Source organism: Erpetoichthys calabaricus, chromosome 1 (genome assembly GCF_900747795.2).
Source record: "Erpetoichthys calabaricus chromosome 1, fErpCal1.3, whole genome shotgun sequence".
Taxonomy (NCBI): Eukaryota; Metazoa; Chordata; class Cladistia; order Polypteriformes; family Polypteridae; genus Erpetoichthys; species Erpetoichthys calabaricus.
This window is the reverse complement of record NC_041394.2, coordinates 37,297,583-37,311,922: the sequence shown is the minus strand read 5'-3', so window position 1 is coordinate 37,311,922 and position 14,340 is coordinate 37,297,583. Positions and strand designations below refer to the sequence as shown.

Below are 14,340 nucleotides of genomic sequence, written 5' to 3'. Positions count from 1 at the left end.
GAGACTTGGATCACTGGTCACATTTCTCATAGTGGGCTAATTTAGAGCCCATGTCTTCATAATGAGAGGAAAACTGGAGTGCCTTTGGGGTAACTCCATACAGAAGATGACCTGAGGTGCAGGAACTGGAGAAATGGTAAACCACTGTGCTTCTCAAAAATGACATTTTTAATATAAACTGATCATTCTAGCATAGAGTTGGGTGGCAAAAGCTGAACATGGTGGACTAGTTGCATGGTTCTCTCTATCCGTAAAAGAAGTTGACACCACCTTTGAATGGTTACAACCTATCCATCTATCAATTTCCTAAACTTATTATTCTGAGCAGGGTCATGGGGAAGCTCAGAATGCAAAAAAGGAGCAATCCCTGGGAAGGGTACCAGTTCACGACTGAGTGAACACACAGACACACACACAGAGAGAAGGGCTAGTTTAACATTACCAATCCATGTCTTTGAATTGTGGGAGGAAGACAGAGGAGCCTCCTGAGGATACCCTTACACACACAGGGATTAACACACAAGCTCCATGCACAAAGGACCTGGAACGCTAACCCTGGCCTCCTTGCTGCTAAGCAGCAGTGCCACCACTGTACCATCTCAGCGCACACCTACCTATGATGTATGCCAGCGTGCACACTACCTAACAGATTATAAAGAAAAATAGGGCATGGCCCCATCAGTCATTACACTGTCACAAGATCTTTGGCTGAAATCACATCCGTGTTAAAATGGCAATATTCATTGTGCAAAAAAACACTGTGATTAAACCTATTTAAAAATCTTTGAAACCAATTTATCCAGGTGAAATCTTTTTAATAATGTAGGATTCCAGTGGATTTGTTAAGCTTAATAAATATACCGAAGTGAGACAATCTGATTAGTTTGGCGCTGGACTGAGTGCTATGACCTGCTCACAATTAGAAAGCCACAGCCTGTCCTTGTGGAGACCTGGCTCAGTTGGCATAATTAACTAGAGCTTTATGAGAGATGTGAGGCGATGTACTACTGTACTTAGCAACCACCTGCTAAATATTCTCCAGCAGGTCTTCATATTTTCATTTATTGCATTTGTCAGAGACTACCGAGCAATGAATGAGTGGTTGTCACCGTGGTGATGTAGCTTGGAGCAACTTCATATTTCTGAGAGCTGGCCTGATGCAACACCCACAAAACATAATTGTGATGCTAGTTCAGGATTATAAGAATTGTGCCATTTCAACTTTAACTCATATCTGTTAATGTTTTAGAGTATTTGCTGTTATTAACTTCACAGTATTTCTGTTCAACTTAAAATGCTTAATGGCTGGGCTTTCTTTGTGCCAGCAGGTACTATTAGCGGGTACTGCCGTCATTATCTTGTTATTGTTAAAAAACGGGCCTTCATTCTAGTAGGACATATCCAGTTTATAAGAGGGGATGGAAAGAATTAAACATGAACCTGAGGGGAGTGTTGTGTACCGTGCTGATTATACAGTACATGTGGCCAAAGATTAGCTCCAGTGAGCTACAACATGTGAGTTACAAGTTTCTGCCATTTGTGTCTTACAGTGTGTGCTTTGATGCCAAAACCACAAAATCAAGCACCGAACTAGCATTGAATGTATAATATCTTCAGAAGTTCATTCTTGCCTAGTCAAAATGTACGATGATCAGTCCCCCCACTGTATGTCACAAGAGTTTGGTCATGGCAGGATAAGTCTCAAAGCTGAGAATCAAAAAGTGACGTTATGAGTGAAAGAGCGACTATTTAGGTATCAGTTGAATTCACTATCTAAGAACAATTAAACAGGAGCAAGGTCTGACACAATGGGGTCCCGGATTATTGGTTCCTGAAATGAAGCATCACAACATTGAGTGTTCATTAGGATATCTCACTTTAATCAATCTAGACTGGGATACATTTAAAGAGTGCTCCATAATTGTGGATGAAGCTTAAGTTACATCACTATGACCGAAAGTCCAATCAACAATCAACACAATGGAAGCATTGTGTCTATCCAACCCCCAAAAGAAATTCAAGGTCCAAGTCCGTGCCGGCTAGATTACGTGCACAGATTGTTATGATGTTGAACACGTAGTTCATATTGAATACAGGCCTCAAAATGCCCACAAATATTAAGGCCAAAGTTAAGTTGATCAGCTCAGGTGTTTGTGGCAGTCAGTGAGGGAGACCTGCTGAGGAAACATGTTGACCCTTCCTGTCCTGCGTAATGTTGTGGTGTAGCGGGTCCACAGTTCAGATTTAAACAGGCCAGTTTTCTAATAGATAATTGCCGCACTTTTGGCTTAAAGAGGGGGAGTGGTAGTGTGAAGGAGCAGTTCCCGGGTGTTTCGTGATGCGGGCGTTCCTCGCTTAAGTGCACATGTGAGGAGTCATCCACATACGTAATTGATGCCGGGAGCTGCTAATCGCCACACCTGATCCACGTCCTCCTAATAGATAGAGGAGTCGGGGAAAAAAGGAAAGAACGGGAACGGAGGTTAAGGGTGAAGAAGGCAGCAGGAGAAAGCCAGTGCGTGAGCGAGTGAGAGCGAGAGCGGGCTCGTTGAAGGCTGAATGCAGTGGGTAGGAGAGCCCCAGAGGAGTGTTTGGCCAACTCTCGGGTGGGCAAATTGAAGAGGTCACTCCAGCTGAGCAATTTTGAGGAGCTGGACTGACCGGCAGAGGAGATGACTTGCCGTTGAAGGGAGCGGCAGTCGAGGAGGCTTTGGGCGTGTTGATATCCAGCGTGAGCACCCTGGCCACTGGGGAGCGAACCCAAATCTCAGTCCGGCTGGAGCCTTACGTAGCCGGGGATCAGAAGGCTACCAGACCAGAACAGGAGGGATCTGTATTTGCTGGTAGGGAGACTCCTCTGTTGTGGGGCCCGTATGGGAGAAGCAGGGGAGCCACCAATAGAAAGAAGAAAGCACCGGAGTTTTAAGACAAGACTGCTTCCAGCCATTATCATTTTAACCTCGTTTTAAAAGGATGTATTTATTGAATTTTATCCTCCACGGACTCACCTCTGTTTGAATGGATTATTTATTTAAAGATTTGTGATGCACTGCACTTATTTATTTGGACATTGTTTTTGGTTTTGTTATTAAATAAAAGCACTCTGCACTTTTTGAACCATCCCCTTGCTTTGTTGTTGATGTCTTCACTGTCTAGCTAATCGGTGACATTACCAACGGTGTCAGGTTCGAGAGCTCCCCAGAAGTCTAGATGGGAGCATGGAGCAGAACCCGCATCGTCACAAATGTCAATGCCCCACTCACACTGCATGAGTTGTGGAAGCTGCATTGGGAAATTGTCCTTTGAGGAGATGCGGCCCCCACTCCATTTTCCGGACGTGGCCCCATATGATTACCACCAGCCTCTCATCTGCTGGACCACCTCTATGTGACACACTGGATGAATAATTCATATGCCAACTCAGCAACAGAGGAGTCGTTGCTCAAGCAAGACAAAATGTTTATTGTGAGTGGCTTAGAAAAGCTTTGTGATTTCATGTCAAGTAAAACTTGTTTGGTTTTACTGGTGTTTCTGTTAATAACTCGGTCTCACAACATGTCCTTCATTTTATCTGATTAGAAAATCTGGAGGCTGACAAGACTGCCATTGAAACAAAATGTCATAGCCAGCATGGCAACTTTATTATAAAAATTACAATTACTGTCCGAGCGTAAACCTTTTTTAACGTCTCCTTATTGATAAGTTGAATACAATCTACAAACTACAAGCCTGGCAGCCATGATGATGGCCTGCACTGCAAAAAGTGAAAAGTATTTAAGTCATGATATTAAATCTAGTTTTCCCAATTGTAAGAATTATTGAATTATCTAAAAATTTGTACTTATGATTATTTAGCTTACTTTAAGAAATCTTGTCAAGCAAATTTTGCTTACCCACTTGGCAGATTTTTTTTTATGCTAGATACAAGCAAAACATCTCCCATTTAATTTTTTTGTCTAGTTTTTGCATATGCATTTTTACAGTGTGTAGACAAAGGACATCCATGGATGAATTTATGAGCTAATCCAACGCCATTCCTAAAAGGGTGCGGAACAAAACTGTAACGTCACCCAACGAGAGGCATCTTCTTGTCTGCTTCTCTTTTGCATGTAATGTTTTGTCATTTATTTCCCTGTTTCGAAAAAAGATAATTAATGTTGACAGGGAGTTGTGCCAAACACACACTTAACAAGTTGTTGTAAAACTTAAAATACTATTAAAAGTGGCGTATTTGTAAATGTACAAGTTAAACCAAGATTTGTTCAGGGCAGCTAGAAATGTTGAACTGGAATATCTGAAATATTTTTACAATCCAACAGAAACTCAAAAAGGCTATTTCTGGAACTGCTTTTTGTACATTAAGATTTTATGAACACTTACCCAAGTTACTTAGATCAGTACGCACTGATTGCTTGTGTAGCCTCCACACACCAGTGCACTACTGCAGCTGCAAATGTTGTTTATTACGCAAAGGGGTGAAGGGGTGCACAAGTACAGAGCAGAGGGGCAGGCGCAGGACACAGATACGATACAATCGCTTTATGAGTGTCGAACTGTCACCCTCGCACAGAAAAGCCTACCACATTTAAAGGGACGACCAGAAGATGAAGCTTAAAGCAACAGAGAATATTATCAACCCTGTGCTACATCAAGCTACAGTGTGAATCAATGAATCAAAGGAAAAAACATAGAAAGCAAAAGTCAGAAATCAGAAAATCTAAAAAAGCATTATTAATGCATGCATGAGGGTCATTTTTCTTTTGGTATTTGCAATAACATGGCATTTTTGACCCCTTGGGGTAGACTTAAAAACTTGTTATTTAAATGTCTTTATTGTATGTTATTGTGCTGTTTTTTCTTTTAAAGTATGTTGATTAATTAGATAGATAGATAGATAGATAGATAGATAGATAGATAGATAGATAGATAGATAGATAGATAGATAGATAGATATGAAAGGCACTATATAATAGATTAAGATAGATAGATATGAAAGGCACTATATAATAGATAGATACATAGATATGAAAAGCACTATATAATAGATAGATAGACAGATAGACAGATAGATAGATAGATAGATAGATAGATAGATAGATAGATAGATAGATAGATAGATAGATAGATATGAAAGGCACTATATAATAGATTAAGATAGATAGATATGAAAGGCACTATATAATAGATAGATACATAGATATGAAAAGCACTATATAATAGATAGATAGATAGATAGATAGATAGATAGATAGATAGATAGATAGATAGATAGATAGATAGATAGATAGATAGATAGATAGATAGATAGATAGATAGATATGTTCTAGTGAGGTAAGCACTTTTATGCCGGGACAAGCTTGGGCAGTGACATTAACATTGTCTTCTCCTTCATCCTCCACAGAGTTGGCTCCACCCCTTTTTGTCCCAGCCCTTTAAATCTGGCCCACTCCCAGAAGGTATGTCAGATGTATGATCCTTGCCAAGGAAGATAGATAAATAGGAAAGGCACTATATAATAGATAGATAGATAGATAGATAGATAGATAGATAGATAGATAGATAGATAGATAGAGATAGAGATAGATAGATAGATCACTATTGAGATGAATTACCTGTTTACTGATGGTTTAGAAGTGTAATTAATAAAAAATAATTCTTTGTTAATGTCCTGTCACAAAAGAATAAATGAGTAATGGATTCATTGTTGCAGTACTTCAACTAAAGTTTTATCAAACGTTATTATAATAAACAAACAACAAATGTATGTACTTTCATTTTTATGTAAATTTATTTATTTATGTGCCCTTAATATAGAATATCCGGGTCCGGGACAACCATGCTGTTTCATCTAAATGATAATTCTTTTGTCTGTTTATTCCAGGCACACATTGTTAGTTCTTGGGCAGCATTTGATTGTACATACTTTTGTGGATTCCTGATTTTCAATTCTTTGCTTTATTTTGTGTTTTATTTTTAATTTGGATAGTGGACTGTATTGTGTTACTTGAACTGCCTTTTAGGTAAACCCTGTGCTTCACCTTTTTCTCTTCTTTAAAGATTTCTTTCTTTTTTGATAATATATCATTTTATTTTTAAAGAATCAAAAGGGTTTTCATGGCTTTTCTTGCTATCTTTGTTCATTTATGATACTGAAGATTTTAAGGATTGCTTTGTTGCTGGCTTTACCCACTTCTGTGTCTGTGTGCTCTTCAGTCTACTTAAAATTTTGGAGAAAATCCAGTTTTGGATGCTAGGCCTCTAAAATCCTGGAGCTTGATTTTGGGAGGCCAGCCCTCATTTTATCATACTGTGGCAGGGAATCATAGTATAATTCAGAATAGGGAGATGGTCAAGAGCTCAACTACAGAGAAGGCAAGACTCCATAGGAAAGAGATAGAGAGGGCATCCACTATGGTGCAAAAAATGTTTACGAAATGGTATGCGCAGGCATAACATGTTTGGTGCATATATGACACTAGCTTCAAGTAAAGTTTGTTTTCTTAACATCCACATAAACCATCTTAGTTCAATTTAAGGTTGCTGGGGTTGAAACCAATCCTGGTAACACTGGGAGAAACGTCAAAAACAACCCTGGAAGGAGTGCCAGTCTACTTCACATTCACACAACCACCAGCCCAATTTAAAGTCACCAATCAGCCAAGATTCTGGAATGTGGGGGGATTCACCCAGACACAGGCAGAATGAGCAAACTCTACAAAGTGATTCAGATCTGGACCACTGGATATGAACGTCATAGAAAGTTACCTGTTACTTCAGCTAACACTGTAGTTTTTAGATCACAATGACCAAACACACAATACATACATTTATTCAGTATTCCTAAAATATTGTAGCTTTTCATTAACAGTGGTATCACAGTGAATTAGTAAATCTTTAAATTTAATCTGATATGTTTTTATTACTTCTGAATTTGAAAAAGTATGGTCTCAAATTCACAATGAGCTCCTCTCACAGTCTAGTACACCTCAGTCCTTTGTCCAATGTGTCATTATGCTACTCACATCATAGGCTCCAGCTTTGATCTGCTGGTACAGCTTATGTTGGTCTTCATCCCAAAAAGGAGGGTAGCCCACCAACAAGATATAGAGAATTACACCTAACAGAAAAAGAGAAACATAACACGTTCACTTGTGCCAAGTACGTTTGAATGGCTCAGAAAGTAAAGATTAAGAATGGACTGTGTAAAATGGTCATGCAAACGGAGATTAGGTTAACATGTGTAATTGAGGAGAGTAAAATGTACAGACCACCAGTGTAAGACTGTTCTAAACTGAGGGGGTCTGGTTGATTTTGAAGCAGAGAATACAACTTGTCTCTTCTGCTTTTCTAGGAGGAATACACTGGGAATGTCAAACTGCAGATTTAGAATAGTGACCTGTAGAAGCATTCTTCATTTTTCTCTTTCAATTTATTATGAAGGAAACATGCTTTTATGGCATGGTCAATGTTTTAACTGATTGTGAATCTTTAGAGATAGTAATTGTGCAGACATTTTATTGATAATTACTGTTCAGTGTTCAAAGTTTTTGTTGCAATAAAAACACTCAAAAGCAAGGCCATATAACAAGACCACAGAAATCCAGAAGCTGACCTCCAGAACAAGACCGGCAACGTAATTTGTTTCAATTCCAGGAACTTGTCTGAGAATCGCTTAAGGCATCCTTGATGGCACAACTAGAGGGATGAAGTGGGTGCAGTGAGGCAGGGGGTCCAGAAATAGCTTCACTGTCCCCCATTCACAACATAATAAAGTACAGCGCTCTGTTTTCAAGGGGGATAATCCCACAAATCATTGTGAATTAAAGTATACCACTCCTTCATCAAAGTGGGGGGGGGGGCAGAAGTACCCTGCTGACTGAGGTACATCACTACAGGACAAAAAAAAAAACAACTTGTTGTGCCCCTGCTTGACAGTGACAATTAATCCAGCTTGAATGGGATAACAGATCAGCTGGATGAAGATGCAATCTTGGTGTGAAAAACTGAACTTTAACTTTGTAAACATGTCAAATATCATAAAACCACCAACCAAAAGATCAGAAAATTAAAAAGCCTGGTGTTGTAATGGGCAGCATGTCTGTCTCAAAGCTGTCCTTGTGACCTCTCATCTTTACAAAAAGATATTCTCAGCGCCGCCACTGATTCCAATGACCCCATACTGGAAGAGCCTCCGAGCACCTTTTTATTCCTCAGAAAAGTGCACTGTCAGTAAGACTTTTGTTGCATGATATAATTCATATTTTGTTTATTGATAATTTTGTGTTTATGAGTTAACGTTGATTTTGTGTTGACAAGCTCTTTAAGTTATATTACTTGTACTTCGTATGTATGCAGGGCCACCTGAAGCTGCAGCTGGTTTTTAAGACGAAGCAGAAGATGAAATGGCAGCTACGCCATGGTTTCTTTGTATGATTCCTGATTTTGACTTCTTACTTTAATAGATTTACTGACTTTGACCACTGCTCTCATTTCAGGTACTGTTACTGATTTTGTGCTTCCTTTTAGGTCTGACTTTTAGGCAAACCTATTTTTGTTCTTGTCTGATTTTTGGTCATGTTTTTTGAATCTTGCTTAATACATATTTAAAGATATTTAAATTTGAATGAATTTGGTTTGAGCTTTTTAAAGTTTTTCCCTCTCTCATTTTGTGACTTTATTAGCCTTTGTTCCATCTTTGTTTAGGACTAGGCAGTCTGGGACCGGTGAGGCCTACACTAATTTGGTGCAGTCCATATATAGATCTGGCTTTTGTTTTTGAGGCCTGCACATTTTTGAAATGTTAGATAGGCAGGGTGACTACACTATGCAGAAGATTACACTGGGCCTCAACTGGCAACCTTGTGTTTTGAAGGTCAGTGCCTGAACTACCAGGCTATGGGGTCACTGGCATATATATTATTCTTAGAAGACGTAGTAATGAATGAATACTTGAATGGATAGGTAGATAAGCAGACCTGATAGTGTCTAGGATTAAAACGAGAAAATTAACCGCAAGTCTTTCTATAACATGGATATAAGGACGGGTATTTTCTCTTTTTGATCTCTTGGGAATGAAAAAAAAAGTTTGACTTTTTCCATTTTTCTGATCTTATTTAAGAAGGTGTGTAATAGCTACCAATAGAAGTAACCAAATAGATAAAAGGAGCCTCTTTTATAAAACTTTGTGTGGACTCAAGCATGAAAACATGCACATACCAAAAAAAAAAAAAACAGGAAAATTTGCACATCAAAAAAATCAGATTTATAAAACATGGTGTACACACATTTCTATGCAATTTATCTTTTATAAATCACCATCACCTTGTAAAACCATGTGCCTGAATGAGCCTGATAACGGAGCATGCTAATCAAACTTATACATATGCAATCTCAATGCTGCAGAACTTCAGCCTCTCCCTCCTGAAGCTTCGAGACCCCACCATCTGCATTCAAGAGTATGTGTGAGAAGGCATGATCATACGCGGCATTATAGCAACTCTCCTCTGTGTTCTAAGGGTCTGGGAAAGGTGTAAGGCACCATTGTCTAAGTGGGTAGCGACTATTACCTGGCACATATAATGAAGTGATTCCTATTACGATTATTAGTACAGGCCACGTGAAACACTGAGGGTTCAGACAGTTACCTTAATAAAAAGCTAGCCATCTGTCTGTCAAAGCTACTTTGCTTCAAATTAAATGAATTACAGGGTGATCCAGGCCATCAAGACACAATGTTTGCCAATCATATCTTGGATGACTTGTGCATTAATGGAATGTAACTATTTACGGTTAACAAAAGCAGCTTCATTCTTGCCAGGTGCCCTTACTAGAATATAAGTAATGTAAAGTGTTCTGATTATGTTACTAGAACCAGAAACTGGTGCAAATTTGTCTTTTTATGTTGGGAAAACCATACAAAAACTAGGACTCAACATAGTGCCTTGCCAGTTGGTAAACGGCTTCGAGCACAGCAGGCATGATGGAGTGAAGCTTAGCTGAGATATTCCTGAGCCGTCCCCCAGTGCCCTGAGAAGTGACAACTTCAGGTAGTCGATACAAACTGACAAAAAATAAAGATATTGGAAATACGCAGCATTGGCCCTTTTAAAAGGGAATTAAAATAACGGGACAACATGCAGAAGAACATCCAGAAGCGTGATCGCTGCGTCTGTGGAAGACAGCTTCTCTATTGCCTGGGCAATCGCAGGCTCTCAGCGCTACAGCGGCTCTCCACAAAAAACAAATCCAAGCTGACCACGGTTGTGCCATAAGCACCTGTCATTGATGGGTGATCCAAGGAACATTATAAATGTAGAGAACAGTATAGAGTCTGTACATCATATTCAGCACTTTTGACGTTTAATGCATTTGTCATATCAACATATATTATAATAACGTCTCAGTGATATGAATTATTGTACTTGTGAGTCATCATGTAGTTAGTTGATTTGGCTGTATTTCCCTGCTTGATCAAGGGTCCATTTTCTCTGAAAAATTGCATACACATGGGTCAGAGTTGCTGTAAATATACGAAAACTTTCAAATGAAATTTTCTTATATAAACCCTGATGTCTGTGTGGAAAGTTGCATACGCACATTTTGAGCCCCTATTTGTGTGTACGCAAGCATTATAAATGTAGCCCTAGGTGAGGTAAGAGATGAATATGCTGATAGTCATGAATAAAATAATCTGTTAAACTAAAAAGAGTAGGGATTAAAGGCTGAGTGGCTTAGTGGAAAAGGACATTTCAAAGTTCATTCTTCATCATTGACTCACAAGTCACTGCCTCTCTCTGCACTTCATATGAAGAAAAACAGCCAAATGAACACCTGTAAATGTTAATTTATGTAAAAGAGAAAAAAAATGCAGAAAGTGCTGATCTGAATTAAAACTGTAAAAGACTCACCGCATGCCCAGATATCTACAGGTTTTCCATAGGCCTCCTTCCGCAGCACCTCTGGTGACAGATAGCCTGGCGTGCCAGCAAATCCTAAAGAAAGTACGAGTTACTTCAAACCAAGATACAGAACCACCAAAACGTCTATGTTAATTTACAAGAGAATCCTTCTTTTAAAGATATTGTGATAATAAATGTTACCATTTGTCCCCCACTTCTTTTCAGGTGACCTCAGAGACAAATTCTACATTACAAAGACAGTTAGACCTTTCATTCTTTCATGACGTAATATGCGACTTTTGTACTGTTGATCTGTCTCATTCAGTGTGGTATACAGTGGCACAGAGGAAGATGTACACTTTCCATGCTGTCTCTCTTTCATAGTGGTGCAAGAAAAAGAATGATGCACACTTGTTCACACTGGGGCTCTGCCTCATTCACCCTGGCATGAAACGGTGTGAAAATTGTGAGACACGCATTACTCCTACACTCTCGCACTGAATGTGGAGCACAGCAATGTGTGCTCTTCCCCATAATCCTGCTCTGTGTAATTCACCCTGGCTTAAGATGATGTGAGAAAGAGTGAAACACTCCTGCTCTTTCAACCTTTCTCACACTCATCACTGTATGTGATAGTGCAAGTAACAACATAATGTCTACCTTCCATACAACGGAGTGAAAGAAAGGAAGACTGCCCAGCTCCATACTCTTGCTCTGTCATACTCACTGCTCTACACAGAGGAGACGTGCTACACCCAAGGTCTGGCTTTGCCTCACACACTCCCATTGTCTGTCACCCCATCTTACTGCCTGCATCCTATGATTTTTTTGAAATCTGTAGCTGCTTATGTGTGTACATACTGTATGTATTAGTTCACTATAATATATGGGCAGCACAACGAGCAGTCTATGGACATTGCACTATGTGCAGGTTTCCATTACAATAAAATACGTAACTCGCATAAGATGAGCCTGTACCATACTTAATGAAAGATCTGAAAAGTATGTGAGTGAAAAAAGCAGTTTTACTCACCTGTACAGAAGTGTGTTCCATCTTGAATCGATTTTGCATCAGTTGCACTTATTTGTTCTCAGATAGCTGACAGGTGATTAAAACATGAACATGTGTCCTCAGTCTTCCCTCGTATGACCAAGTCCCCTACCATATTTACCTCCCTTTCTTGATCCTCGTTTGTTCTACAATGAGGTGTAGTACAGTGAGAAGTGCCATGATCCAGATGGGGTCAAAAATAATGTCAGTGATAGTTTGTGAGCTGGAGATGGACATGTAAAGGGTTTGGCAGTAACATGGCCAAGCAAATGGCTTGAGTCAAAAAAAATCAGAGACGAAACCAGAATGATACTTAAGAGGACTGAACAATAAGTCGTAACGGTAAAATCTTCATATTTCAGTTTCCACTAAAAAAGAAGGCTGAAAGTTTTCTGGGGTTTTTTTTTGTTAAGTTGAGAAACATTCACTACCTGAATACCTGTGTGGTGAATCTTATCCTTTCAAAGTTAGGCATATGTTTTGCTTATTGTTTAGCATTGTAATCATTTAATTGTTTGTGTGGTGACCTCATGACGGCTGCACTTTGAACTGACATGTAGCTTCACCTATTTTGTTGTTGGCAATGGCACTCGTTACTAGTCATCTGACTCATGGCAGTGCTGTATATAGTCAACACCATTTAAGATTGTATTGTGGTGTCGCTGGTGTTTTTGGATTTAAGAAGCAAACCATTTCATGCTCAATAATTAGCTATTTTGGGAAAGCACTATATAAGGCGTTGAATCCTTTTGAGTGTTCAGCTTTGACTATTGGTGATTTAGGCCTTCTGATGAAAGGCCTCAGCCCACATTTGTTTACACTTTGGTACCTTTATTTTCTAATCCATCTTACTAAAATGAACCCCTTGGGAGTGAATTTACCTTTTAACAACCAGAAAATGTCACTCATCATCTTTTATAAGTAGGACATGATGACAAAAGTAGCCACATGACTGGCAATAGACATAGTGCTATTAAACAAAATGACCACGGTCATACAGCAAAGTGGTGTTAACCATCCAACAAACAGAAGACAAAATGGTGTCTTCACAAAAAAATAAAATAGTGTAAGCAGTTGATCCGCAATATAAAAATGTACAGAAAGTCCAAAATTGAGAAAAAGACGTTAAAAAACCTGATTACAACAAGAACCATGTTGTAAGTTTCAACAATGCAGGTAAAACACCTCTGTAGCAGTAACTAAACTGTCCTGTTTGTACCATATTAAAACGTACCTTGCACAAAAAGTGACACTTCACTAGAGCTGACGAGAACTGGCCACTCAGCTCAACAAGGCTTGCCAATCGTATCCGCCTAATTTCTCCGAAATAACATCAAGTCGAGATTTGAAGGTCTCTAAAGTCCTGCTCTCTACCACACTACCTGGCAATTTATTCCATGTGTCCAAGGCTCTTTGAGTGAAGAAAAACATTTGGGCAAAATTTAGTATTGTATTCCTTATGATGAGTGTCCCTTGTTGATTTGAATAGGACCGCCACCAAAAAGCAGGCTGTGCCAAGTCCAGGCTGGGGTGAATCACTATCCATGCAATATGCCAGTTAGTGTGACGTGGCAGGTGGACCCAAGCTGTAACCATTATATGAATAAGACATACGTTATAATGTCCATCCTTCAAGTCCATAGCAGTTATTAAGCCACTTGTCAACTGTGAAAAACAAGACCAGGGGATGCCTGACAGTTTATTCGTATTAGCTGCTTAGGCTACAGCTAAGATACAACATATAATTTTTATCTCTACCATTGATTGTTGTTTGATATTTGCTTTGCTTTTATATTTACAGTGGAACCTTGGTTTGTGAGTAACTTGGTTTACGAGTGTTTTGCAAGACGAGGAAAAATTTTTAATAAATTTTGACTTGATAAACGAGTGAGGTCTTGCAGTACGAGTAGTATGTATACGCTGTGTCTGCTGAGCGTCATTTGATCACAACTGAGCTGATGGTTCTTCTCTCTCTCTCTGCGGGATTGTGGGCAATTGTCTCCTATTCTCCGTCTGAGTCGGCGTGCCTCACTCATATAGTCAACATCCGTACGAGTGTATACTGTTTACTACAGCATTAGCATTGTGACTGTGTGTGCGTGCGTGTGTGCATATGTGTGTGTGCTCGCTCGCTCGCGTGTGTGTCTGTGTGTGTGCGCACGCGCATGTGCTCGTGCGTGTGTGTGCTGTGACGTGCGAGTCCCTGTCTTGCACCCTACAACACAAAGCTGAGTCTCAGTACTTTAGCAACACCAGCTTTATTCAGCTTGAAACAGCAACAGCGCGGTTATTTATTGTAGCGGGATCTGCGCTCTCCTATACAAAGACATAGCAGTCAGGCAGGGCCCTGCACATTTATAATGTTCCTTGTTCCTTGTATCACCCATCGAC

General features: G+C 39.5%; 1 protein-coding gene across 42 annotated transcripts in view; it reads right to left on the bottom strand.

Moving 5' to 3' along the window:
- The window catches only part of LOC114648726 (calcium/calmodulin-dependent protein kinase type II subunit beta), a 412,239-nt gene that overhangs the window by 103,525 nt on the left and 294,374 nt on the right, over positions 1-14,340 (bottom strand). For all 42 annotated transcript variants that reach the window (XM_051936344.1, XM_051936324.1, XM_051936339.1 and 39 more), the window contains exons 8-9: positions 10,908-10,991; positions 7,023-7,117 (exon numbers count right to left, since the gene is read on the bottom strand). In XM_051936344.1, coding sequence (XP_051792304.1) covers positions 7,023-7,117; positions 10,908-10,991 — 179 coding nt within the window. The remainder of the gene's footprint in view (positions 1-7,022; positions 7,118-10,907; positions 10,992-14,340) is intronic.